The sequence below is a fragment of the Haemaphysalis longicornis genome, unplaced genomic scaffold (assembly GCF_048455015.1).
Source record: "Haemaphysalis longicornis isolate Haplotype H1 unplaced genomic scaffold, Haemaphysalis longicornis Haplotype H1 scaffold_6, whole genome shotgun sequence".
NCBI lineage: Eukaryota > Metazoa > Arthropoda > Arachnida > Ixodida > Ixodidae > Haemaphysalis > Haemaphysalis longicornis.
The window spans coordinates 34,007,052-34,019,968 of NW_027526407.1; the positions used below are offsets into that span (position 1 = coordinate 34,007,052).

The following is a 12,917-nucleotide window of genomic DNA, read 5'->3' on the forward strand; positions in this document are numbered from 1 at the left end:
TATTCAGGTCACCTACAATTCAAATCGGATCTGAGAGCTCAACCATAAGGGATTCAAATTAGAAGCAGGACCATCGATATTCAGGAGGAATGTATAGTGAGTTAGTGTTTGTTAATCTGTTGAAAATATTTGACCGTAAAGCAACCGCCTCTAGGGTGGTGCACAACTGAAGAGAAGGGACAGATGTATAATGAAGAGAACTGAAGAGACAGATGTTTGCGTAACTATAGCTGCACCACCAGAGGAGTGCGTGTAGCTACCTCTGTTTCTCGTAAATACTGAATATTGGTTCAGGAAGTTGGTGTGCTTGGAGTTCACGTGTGTTTCTTCTAAATACAGGATGTGTGATTGCGTTTTGTATAGGATATCAGATATATATTCAAGGTTTATTAATTAGACCCCTGCAATTCCACTCTGTAATTATTCGAGCTAGCAGTATTGTTCAAAAAGGAGGTTTTGGCTGGTGTGGATTAAGACTAGGGCGGGAAGAATAAACTACCACACTGAGTTCGGACTTGGGCTCGTGGCACGGGAAGCTGGTGGCTTTTTCCCTGCCCTGCCATGGTGCGCTGTTCGCTTGGCGCCTTTGGGGCTGGCCGAGACGGTGTTACCTCCATGTCATCGCCTGAGTGTTCTGACAGTGACGAGATGGAGTCCCTGCGGGCTCCACATCTGCATATGCTTGAGGGGCAGGCAGGAGTCCCTGCCGTCACCGACTGTTGTTTGTCGGACACAGAAGCGGTCGTGGGAGTCGCCACATCTACGTTCATGGCAGCCTGAAGTTTGGCAGCCGGAAGAGGACCGACAGCAGAGCCGCCGCTCCTGACATTGGCGGTAGGCACTACACTTGAGGGCATCGCAGGTGTCCTGTCGGCTGGTTGGGATGCCTTGGTCAGCACCTGGGTGGGCTAGGGCGGCACCAAGTTTGCTTCGCAGTACTGTGTGGCCGCTTTAACAAGACGCCGCTCCGCCCCTTGCGGACTTCGTCGGCATATCTTTGTGAGAACATCGAATGTGTTTTCGTGCTTCTTGATAGGCAATGTTCTGGGTGACGTTAATGTTTATGAATTCTTTATCTGCTTTGAATTTACCACATGACCGGGAATATGCAACATGGGGTTCTGCACACTTGGAACATTTCAATACATTAGAAGCACAGTTCTCAGAGGAATCATGATGTCCTGCCAACTTGGCACATGTCAGTTTTCCGTGGCAGGTAGTTGAACTGTGCCCAAGCAGCGGCATGGGTTCTGTACGTATGGTTGGATGTTGCAATGAAGGGAGCCTGCATGTGACAGACTCGGGTAGGACACTTCGTTCAAAAGCTAAAATACATGTTTGGATTTTACTTCGCTGCCATCACGTCTGATGGTTATTCTTCCTACGACAGTAACGCCCTGGTCACGCATGCTGTGGAGGATGTCGCACTCAGTTTCATTAAGCAGAGCTATTTTGGAAATCACTCCCTGCGAGCTGTTAAGGCTGCGATGTGGCGTCACAGTTTTATGAAGGTCAAGTAAATCGGTCTAGTTCAGAAGGCTGTCAGAATGCTTGTTTTGTAGTATATACTTCAACAAGCATGTCCCCTGTTGTCAGCCTGTCCGTCTTGTAGTTAACACGAACTACACTCTTAATGAATTTAGCAATAAGGAAAAGCGACTTGCAGGTTACTGGAGATTCCGTGTTTTTGGGTTGTATTACCATGAAACGAGAAAGGTTGTCTGGGGTGTTTAACTTCATGTTGGGAAAAGGTTTGAATATTACATCGGTGCGGGCCAGGGCCGTATCATTTGAAAGAGAGGGTTGCAAAAATACCATGCGCCATAGTATAAAGCAGAGAACGGCGGTACTTTCTTCTTTGAAGTTACACTAATGGTCAAACAAGTTGCGCAGCTTCCTGGCTGGTGAACAGGCAAGCAGCCCATCGGCCGAAGCTTGACCAAGGCTCTGACGGCCAATGCTTGCGGATTCTACCCTTCACCTTTCAACACCTCGCCATGGTTGGACACAGCTTACGTATGAGAGCTCGGATTCCGCAGTGTCGCTGCTCACCGTCGCCATGAGTACTTAAGGTTCCCCGTGCGGGGAATAAGTGCTATCCTATCGGCGTAACACTCCTTTTTACCCACTTTACAGAAATATTGCAGAGAAAGCCGCCTGTCTACGTAGCAATGTGAGCAAGGCGCAGAGTTTTCGACCAATTCATTTTTGGTACTGATTACATTTCAGGGACATAAAGCGGTTTTAATAAGCAGCGGAGAGAGCCCAGAAAATCAATAGAGAACCGATATGACCACAAAATGTGGCTTGAATAAGAATCTGCATGCCAAGATTATTTTTGGGAAAAGGCCACAAAAAGTATGATCCCATCCCTAAATTTTGGTATTTAGTAACGAAATTGGAATGTTAAATACCTGCCAATAGTTTATGACACATCAAAAAGTCGTGGCGGACACATTTGTACGTCGGTTTCTTCACCACAGTACGTGAAAACAAGAGAACGCTGTTTTCAAAGGAAGATCGCATGATCCCACTTGCGTCAAACGAGCCTATCCTAAAGCTGCATGCATATTAGCGGCGAGTTGCCATGCCGGACCGCTGTCGATAGACAGCGGCGTGGTGCCGCGAGTCGGTGAAAGCCACACCGATTCTCCGCCATGTGGTGACGTGGTTCAACTGTCTTGCGGAGCACTTCTTTCCCTTTCATTTCTTCGGACCTCTGAGGCGAAAGGCACTCTTGCTGAGACGAGGTGCGCTCGCGGAAGCGATAACAGGTTGGTGCAAACGTCAGCCTCACGTCATGACCCCCTCCATCGCTCATTGGCCTCTGCGCTCTGCCACAGGGAAGGATGGGGTTCGTAGTCATTTTCTCTGCGGGAAGAAAAACGAGACATACTCAATAAAAACAGGTTTGCAGCGGCTGTCGACATTGGGAAACGTTGTGGCACGGTGCCGCTAGTGTGCACGTGCCTCAAATCTGCAGCACCTCGACTAGTTTTCGCCTATGACGTAAGGTGGGAGGTATTTTCACCCGGAAAAAATAGGGTAACTGGAGTATACATGGGCCTATACTCCGTCCTTGACGTACTCTGTCAAGGACCTGGCAACATTTGGCCCGGAGTGTGCCAGACGGAAATGGAAATGTGTAGGATATTCTTGATTTCACAGCGCACACAACAAACAAGGACGATAGGGAGAGTGAGACACACAGGCGCTGACATACAACTGAAGTTTATGGCCATCTGGTGTATAAATAAAGCAGAAATCTAGGCAACAAAGAACACGTGAAACAAAAAAAAAACCTGTCAGGGCACCGCCACTGCCATGCGCTTACACACTGTCTAGATAGGTGATTTCTTTTGCTGATAGTGCGACAGAAGGCACGTTTACACTTCTTAAGTCATGCGTTCATATGATGTGCCTTAGTTTCACAAAACGAGTTGATCGCTTAATTAATTGCAGTTTACCCCACACATCTATTAACGTCCCTTGACGAACGTTTATTAAAAAGAATGAAGGCTACATAAAATGATAGGAATATTATAACAACAGCTAAAATTGCAGTATTGCCGTGCATACAGGCGGTTTCGCATAATCTAAAGATAATTGGTCAGCGTGCCAATGTGAGTGTTGCTTTTTCTGCCCCTGATAACCTTTCGAGACTTTGCCGGTGTGTTAGAAGTGATAACCCTAGTCCTTCGGTTTGTAGGAAGAAGCATCAACGACAGTTTATTCCATATGCAACAAACGTAGTTTACAGTATCTCTTTATTGTGTGGCAGAGAATATATCAGGCAGATGGGGAGATGCATTAACGATATGTTAAAGGAACACAGTTATATCGTGGAAGAGTGCAAGAGCGGTCATCTAAGAATACATAGCAGAGACTGTGCTGGGTGCGAGCCTATCTTTAATAGTTCCGCAGTATTGTATGAAAACAAGCAAAAACTTACAAGGGAAATTATTAAGGCTCACGAACTAGCAAAGAAAGAAGAAAAGTGTGTAAGCGTCCCTTCTGTCGCGCTATCAGCAAAAGAAATCACCTATCTAGACAGTGTGCAATCCCATCGCGGTAGCAATGTTGTGGAATATTTGTTATTTGGTTTTCACGTATTCTTCGTTGCCTAGATTTCTGTTGTATTTATATGCCACATGCCACAGCAATAAACTTCAGTAGTAAGTCAGCACATGTGTATCCCGCTCTCCCCATCGTCCTTGTTTGTTCTGTACACGGTGAGTTCAAGAATTATGTATACCAACTCTCCCAAACGTCAAGTTTAATGTGTAGCATGTAATATGGGTGAAAAAAGTGGTCTCTGCAGATGCATAGCGCAATTCACAACGTCATGCAAGCAGAAATATTGCGCAGCGGGAAACTGTATTCAAGTACCGACTACCACCAGGCACTCATGACGTTTCCCATTGCACAGTGTCCTGGCGAAGGCTTCACTTTTTCCAAAAATAATATGCTCACTCTCATCTCGCAGCGAAGTCACGCATTTACCAGTATATTTGGCTGTTAAGCAGTATTTTGGCGATCTCGATCGACTAAAACGTGAAGCTGAATTGAAAGAATCATCCCAACTTTCAAATGTATGTCATATTTTGAAACACTAATAATAGGTGGCTTTGCAGCTCTGGTACAAACACGATAAATCAGTTATCCCTGAAGCCATGAGAAATCTTAGATTGTTGAGACCAGGTTTTTGAACTCTAACAAATATTGGCGTTCGGACCCTTGAACACTGCCTAATGACTGTAAACATAAATTCTGATCTGTTTATTTTCAAACTGGAAAGTTGACCGAAAGGTGTACATGGAACGAAGTTTAAACTCGATTCATTACAAGAATAAATTTTGGTGTGTCTCAAACAATTCTTGTGTGGAGCTAGTTTGGCAATAAGACAGCAAGGAAACGTTTGCTTTCAAATTGCTGGCTTTTTTTGTCTGGGGTAACGAATCTTTTTGACACTTTTTGTAAAGATCGCCTTCTGTGGAATATTAGGCCCATAATTCTGTTTGAGTGCTTACTTTGACTAGTGATGTTACTACTAGTGAAGTTTGTACGAGTGCTGTGTACGCAAAATTACATCGAAGCTGGTATTTTAGTCTTTTCATTTAGTATACTGCTACAAGGAACCATGATTAGCTAGCCAAAAACGGTTCAAAAAGAAGTGACGTACTTAAATGTCGGCCATGACAATTCGAGCAGGACTATGCGCCACACACTCCTTCGTCTTCGTCAGCGGTGGTAAAGCAGAGCTCTGTGCAGTATTGTTAACTTTGTCTTTCCCGTACAATGCGTACGGAATAAAAATAAAGGCGGATGGAGATTGAATGATCTATCTCACGAATTGTGGTACAGCAAGTCCTGGGAGTCTGAAAATCTTGGCTTCAAAAAGGCAATTGCATTTCAGGGACCGTCCCTTTGAGGGAATGTACACAAAGCTATTGAGAACCCTGTTTTGACAAAAGTTTGACAAAGAACAGCTGCGTTTGCGTTTTCTGCATGTTCTGTTGTCACTTTTTGGTCTCCATAAAACTCACGCAAGCACCCTCGTCGTTTGGTTAGTTTGGCATTCAGCGTTCACGGTCCAGAAGAAGTTTTGCAGCATGGGCGAAATTAAAGCTTAATAGAGTCCCGTAGCCATTCTGGGCATTGATAGAATTGTAGTGGAAACCCCGCGTTTTTTTGCGTCACGCTGATGGCCACTCGAACAGCGTCACCACCACGGGGCTAAATGGAGGCTCACCGAGATCCAACGTCTATCCTCGGCAACACTGTTACCCTGTGGTTGATTGGAACGGAATACAATTGACGAGAGTGAGAATGGGGGACGCGTCACGCGAGGGAACACGTTGGTGAAAGGGCACCCGCGTAACGTCTCGTTTCCTGCGTCAGTGAACAAATACGCAGCTCTTATCAAGCTCTTTTTTCACAATGCTTGGCTTGTCGGGGTAAGCTGTGCTAGAGGATATCAAGGTATCGTGTCCTTGCATTCAATAGGACGATACTCCTCATCATTACAAAGGCGTAGTTTCCTGAGTGAGTGCGAACGGCCGCAGCCAGGGACAAGGCTGTGTCTTGAAAGGACACAAAAGTATAGAACAAACGGCTTATATTGGTAAGTTAGTATAGGTAACCAGTTACAAAAGTCGCAGCATCAACAGTTGCTGAATAACAATGGTAACACCAAATGTGTGAAAAGGGGTGTTTAACCTCGTACATTTCCCCAATGCCCATTTTAGACATCCAGAATGGCGAATGGCGAAACAACTGGTGTAAAATATTTGAGCGTGTTTCTGGAACAAACAAACGGCAAATACACACACACACACACACACAAATATATATATATATATATATATATATATATATATATATATATATATATATATATATATATATATATATATATATATATATATATATATATATATATATATATATATATATATATATATATATAAATATATATATATATATATATATATATATATATATATATATATATATATATATATATATATATTTATATAACCACAACGTATGCTGAAGCACAAGATTGGAACGTGCTGCTTACAAGCCACAAACCTCCGCCAGCAAACATTACAAACTAGGAAGGCTGATCGTTGGCGGGAAACTTTGTTTCCGTGTCAATTTTGTTGAAATGTTTTTGCTTGCGGTACAAGTTCGGTGAGCAGGTGAATGTAGGAGGACGCGAAAGTCTACGATAACAACGTACCTCTAATGGCTATAAGCGTAACCGCTATCCACCGGCGAAAATTCGTGATCACTAGCAAAATCGGCTACTCTCTTGATAGACTCAGGATATGAGATTCGTTGACAGCCATTTGACTGCGTTTTAACGCATTCTGACAGGTGGCAGCACCTCAAAAAAAGTTTTGTTAGGAATTCCACGGAAAACTGGAGCTAAATAGCCGACGATGCCTTCACGCTTACTTGCTGAAAAGACACCCAAAATATCTTTTAAAGCGACAGCATTTATATGTAGTTTCTGTGTATAGCTTATGCGTTCTTTGTTGCTGCCTGATCCAGGATATCCCCGTGCGCAGAAGCCAGGTTTGGAGAAAGGACTTGCGCAGCAGAGGAAGCGCGGTAGAGAATGCGAAATGATGATCTAGGCACTGAACGCTCCATTTAAACGATAGAGGGAAGTAGAGCTTCTAGCAGCTGTCGAGGATGGGGTGAGGTTAGACGGAATGTGATGTCTCAGGGTAGCGGTGCAGGTGTGTTGGTGCATAGTGATGGAGAACAACAGATCTTGAACGGGACAGAAGTGACCGCGCCCAGTCCTACACTTCGGTCCCGTTAAAGCGCTGCTGTTTAACATGAGTGACGCTAAAGGTTGGCGCCGCATCAGAGCGCTGCAGAAAAATAGAGGGAGATGGCGCGAAGCGGCACCATTCGGAGCGTGGCAGAGGTTCAAAAAACTGTGGCATAAGTGCTGACGCTACATTAAAGCAATGAAGATGAGCGGGAACGGCGCAGCTGCAGCGGAAATGCACCCAGGACGAAGACAGCATCGTGCCCAACGTGACACAGCCGCTCTGGCGGCTAATCATGCCGACACCGCCGGCTGGCCAGACGCAGCACTCTTATGCAGTCCTCTTGACTGCACATTGGTAAATCATGCTATGTTTCCGGGAGGCGCGTGATCCAACAGAACCGAAAGTAGTTAGATGGGCAACCCCCACCATATCAGTCGTCCGGTCCACCAATTTAAAATATTATTTGCCGAGGAACAATGTTAAGGTTCCCCCGGCGAAACATGACCAGAAACTATCTCAGTATTCTTTATGGCGGACACCCTCAGCAGAAAGAACAATTTTGTGAAAGTAGAATAATTGCAATGACTGTTGAAGACATATTTGCAACCTGGCTTGAGTATAATACTGAAAAAGCCCCGCATCAGCTGAAGCACAGGTCAAAGAGGAACAATCTAAGGATTGCCAGAACACCTACCCCGAGACACAAAAATAGTAAAATTCAGATAAGATAAGCCAAGATTCTGAAAAATATAAGTAATAAAGACTGCGTGGTAGAAATTTGACTAACTGCGTCCTTTCCTTTCTCGTGTAGGTACTAAAATTATGTTTTCTATTTATGTGCCGCCAATCTGTGCGAGAAAGGTAAGAGCCAATACGAAGAGTCCTCTAGGAACGAGACAGCGGCAATCGCCAAAACTAGAAAATAAGGCACCGGCTTACTCTGGGCTCAGTCTAACGTGCTCTTACTACCACAAATAAAAAAGGGAAAGCAAATTTTTTTGGGTTTCAGTATTTAATTTTTAGCAAACGAAGCGTCCTTAGTATTCAATGCAAACCTATAAAGCTGTTAAACGCGGGAACTTCTGGTTGCGACAAGGTTGTCCAGGTATTAGGGTTGCCTTATTTTATTACATCAAGGCGGTAGGTGGAAGATCTCTAGGTATCGGATCGCTGTAGGATGATCAAGTGGGCACGATAACAAACCTGATTTGAACCAAACCTATATATAGTTAGTATCTAATAAACTACCTCAGCAGACGTAGACCAATAATTTTCCTCTTTTATACCACCGGGACCTCTTTCAGGAGTTATAGCCAAAACTGTTCCAAACTACTTACCATACTTCATACTTATAAACATTGTCTAACAAAAAAAAAACTTACGCATAATTGAGGCAAAACATAGATAAATACCTGGTACTAGCAGCCTTCTTTTATTGAAGATAAATTTGCGCTTGATTTTTTTGATAGCTAATAAAAAATACGCTGAGAAAGCAATATTTTTTGTGAAAAATACAAAAAGTGGCTAGGACCTGAGCCTAGGCCATAGTGGAGGCATGTCAAGTTCAAAGGTAACAAAATGTTCCAGTAAACAACTCGCGAGCTGTTGCACACGGGAAATTAAAAAAAAATTCGGGAAGTTTCGTTGGGTTGGTCGTGGGAAGAGCGAGGTGGAATAAGATAAGCGTGAGAGGTCGGAGGGTCAGATAGGAATTTAAAGGATAGGGCGGACATATACTGTCATACTTTGACGACATTTGCATCAGTGTGAGCACTTACGACGTGCATATGTCGTTCGTTCTGAAGATGGAGAGCAGAAATATGAGTATCGGTGCTGTTTTTCAAAAAAAAAGAAACACCCCGGGAAGCACCGGGCACTCAAAAAGAAACCATGACTACAACTTTGCTGGGTTACATCTTCTTAGAGTTGGCCTACACCTGGCTTACAGATTTTATTTATTGCTGTGAGTACGCTCGTGGATGTGAATATGATCCGGGTACAGTATTATTAAACACTAGACTCAGTCGTTGCAGGAGATAGCAATCCTTTTTCACTTAAGAAGCATTACTATAAGCATGCGCTGAAGCTGCGGGTTGCCTCTCAATCGGGTGCGGCTAACACGCCACGTGGCTACGGCAATGGCCTATTGAGCACAGTTCCATGTTCGTCTTCACGATACATCGACGTTTGCAGGCGCGAATTACAATACGTGAATGTACTCAATTAGCGCCGATGTCACAATCCACGGTGTTTTCCTTTCAGAATGCATCACAAAATTGCCGCATTTGCAATGAGTCAAATCCCCGGAATTAATGCACATTTGAGCAATGTCTTATTCCCAAAGCAAAAAACAAGTGATTAGTGATGTTTCGCTATAGTTTAAATGGTGAAATTAGAAATGCTCGGCGTTACCTAGAGCATCAGGAAACATCTAAAAACGGTGGTCCACCCCGTTTGCAACCATCAGTGCTGGAAAAGGTCTGATTTTGCAACACTTATGTACTGTTGCAACCGTCGTATGCAGGCATTAAATGGCTGTCTAACAATGTTATTCGGTCGGCAGAAAAAGCATTGCTTCGGGAAGAGAATAGTGAAGATGTGAACTTTACACCCTAGAGTGATTCAAAACAGCCGTTTCTCATTCTGTTTTTTCCCGGTGATGTTACGAAACGCGCTAATATTTGGCCGAGAAGCTTTGCTAATTTAGTTTCCAATAATTATGTGCACAAGATTCGGTTTTCAAAGTTTGATATTAGCCCGTCATATTCACGAATTTTGAATTTTAGTGCTGTTTTTCGTAACAAGAAGTAGATCTGTAAAAGCAATAACCTGCAGGGGGAATTTTTGTAGAGGTGCTTCTTAAGCATGGCTCAAAATTACGTCAAATTTCTAATTAAATATATTTTGAGTGACCTAAAATATGGGCCTACTTTGAAAGTAAATGCTAGATTTTTGGCAAACTCCGGCACAAAATAGCCATTGAATTCAACGTGGGAGAGGAACCGATATAGGATCATGAGCGCTAACCATACAAGGACGTGATATGAATAAGAAAATGCACGCAAAACGTCTTTTCTTAGTAGATCTCATTCGCTAAGGTAACTTCAGACAGCTGTCAATTTGACGTCTTTTTGTCTCCGTCTGCTCTTATGGGCATTGTTCGCTAAGCACTGCAGATCGTCTTTGTATTGACGTTGGTTTTAAGACGTATTTTTGCACGAACACTTTCCGTTGGCTGCTCAGGAAGACATTGAGAAGGGGTTCGCTTTTTGCGAAACAACGGAGCCAGAGGCAATGAAGAAACATCTGGACCTGCTCGCGGCGCTTGTGGCCTTCGCATGCTTCGCAAATGGTAAGGGTCGCGAATCCTTTCGGTTGATTTGTTAAACACTTGAGCTTCAGTTACGGTGAACAAAAATTTCGAACATGCGCCCAGCGAATACGGAAAATAAAAGAGAAATGTAATTCCCAGCCTAACCTACAAAGAAAGTTATGACCATTACATGTGCAACAAAGTTATGAGAGTAATGTGTTTTGATTAATAGGGTGCAAGGTACTTTAAAATGTCTTTATTCCCAGTGGTCATCATATCTGAGGAGGCAAATGTAACAATTACTTATTCAACTACGGATTAAACGTTCAGGCACATCCAAAACATATTTGCAGCACCCCTTACAACCCCTAATAGGCGGTGTATTATGTTTACCTTTGTTGTCAGTGCAGCGATATTCTGTTTCCAGGATTTGGTGCCAAAATCTAGGGTTCTAGTGCTAGACTACTCAGGACGAACACCGAACTGTTTTTAGCAGTTTTAAAAACCAATTGAACGAGTGTTTCAAGCAAACCAGTGGCACGCATTTGGTGCTCGCAGGGAGTGCCTGGATTCTACCCACATTGAAACGGAATCTTACCTCAGTGCATTGCCTCATGTATTGTGTGCCTTGGAAGTGCTAATGGCATTCATTGCAACCAATGCTTTTGAAAATGTATTGATACATACAAGCTATCCGTAAACCGAAGTACAAATATTGTTTGAAAGCAAGTTTTAGTAAATCTGTCCAAAGCAAAATTATTTCACTGCACTAAGCGAGTTGTTAACCATGGTGATAAAAATTCTGAATTGAATTTCCTGTTGTTTTGAACCTTACCGTATGGGTACGCTAACAGCAAAGTGAAATGGTCATAAATGCAAGCCTAATCTCAAGCAACATTATTTCTTCCTTGGTTGATATCTTACGGAGGTAATTTATGCTCGCTAAGATGGACTTCTGGTCGTGGAATATATGAAGAGAAGGCGTTGCTTCCTAAAAGGGCACATCTTAACATACAGTATTCTACAGCTTTTATCTAGCCTGATTCTCCAACTGCTACCGGTTATACGCATTTCATATGGTGCAAGTAATGGCGGAAGGGCGCCATACTGTATTTAGGCCTTTGTAACATCCTATCAGCCTTACTTTAATTTATGGCTAAGGCGTCAGTCATCCTTGGACACACTCGTTTTAGTATCTATATACATTTATTGAAATACAATGGTTGCAATCATTCACCCAACCAGCCACATCCACATTGTCCATAAGGGGCCGATCTGACCCCATGCCACCCAAACCATAGGTAAGGAAATGCAATATTCTCGGTTAGAGCTCGTGACGAATAGTGCTGCCAGAACTCCATTGCAATATGAGATTATTCCCTATAAAACATTGCACTTTGCAATCAATTTTATTGTTTGTTTCATTCTTGACTCTGTTCAGAAAATAGCCAGGAGCCAATGTATTGGTGCATAGGTTGTCACAAAATCAGCAGAGCAGTTACTAGGCGAAGTGCACTTGATGCAAACATTTCAGGTTCTGGAATATAGTGCTGGAGAATACACCACGTAGATGATTGATCAAATTATTTAGAAATAATCTCTCTCTACGATAATCCGACTAAAATTGAAATAATTGGGAAATATCATTGGAGGTATGTAGGAGCTTATACGAAAAAAGATTTCTTTTTCAAGAATGTGTGTACGATGACACCATGTTGACTTGGAAAAGAACTGGCAAGGAGTGGGAATATCTTTAGTCCAAATTCCGGTAAGAGACAATACGAATGAACAGTCCTTTTACACCATGATTTTGAAACTCCATTTATTATGAAATTTTTGAACAACGCTTATTGTATCATAGTTTCATTTTTGTGAGTAGGCGACCAATGCTATTTTGATCAGATTAGGCACAAATGTTCGCGTGCAGAAAGAAATTAAGGGAATTTGTTAATAATGCCATATTCCGTACTGCTCATTTCATATTTTAGTGCTATAATACAACACGAGATATATCAATTAGTGTTATCTTCAAGCAATAGAAGATGTGAAGAAGAGTTTTGATAGAATTTACCATTGCACCGAAAACTAGCTCGTGGGCACTTATATGTTGGAAGTGCTGGCTCTAGTTCTAATAACTTACGCTCATGTTTTTCAGTCCGTGTACATGATTTCTTTGCAAAGGGGGGAGTAGCGGGCCATCCATTAGATTATTCTCTTCCTAATCAAGTTCACAATATTTTCTTCTACTCAACGAGCCATAAGTTAATCGGAAGTTTCTAACCACTAGGCGGTGAAGGACCTCTGTCGCGATC

At 42.9% G+C, this 12,917-nt stretch overlaps 1 protein-coding gene across 3 annotated transcripts in view; it reads left to right on the plus strand.

Moving 5' to 3' along the window:
• Positions 1-10,516: 10,516 nt before the first annotated feature.
• Positions 10,517-12,917, plus strand: part of LOC144142458 (uncharacterized) — an 80,466-nt gene continuing 78,065 nt past the window's right edge. For 2 of the 3 annotated variants that reach the window (XM_077673992.1, XM_077673993.1), the window contains exon 1: positions 10,517-10,644. In XM_077673992.1, the coding sequence (XP_077530118.1) occupies positions 10,587-10,644 (58 nt within the window). In that variant the 5' untranslated portion in view covers positions 10,517-10,586. The remainder of the gene's footprint in view (positions 10,645-12,917) is intronic. The other variant, XM_077673994.1, reaches the window with a different exon arrangement.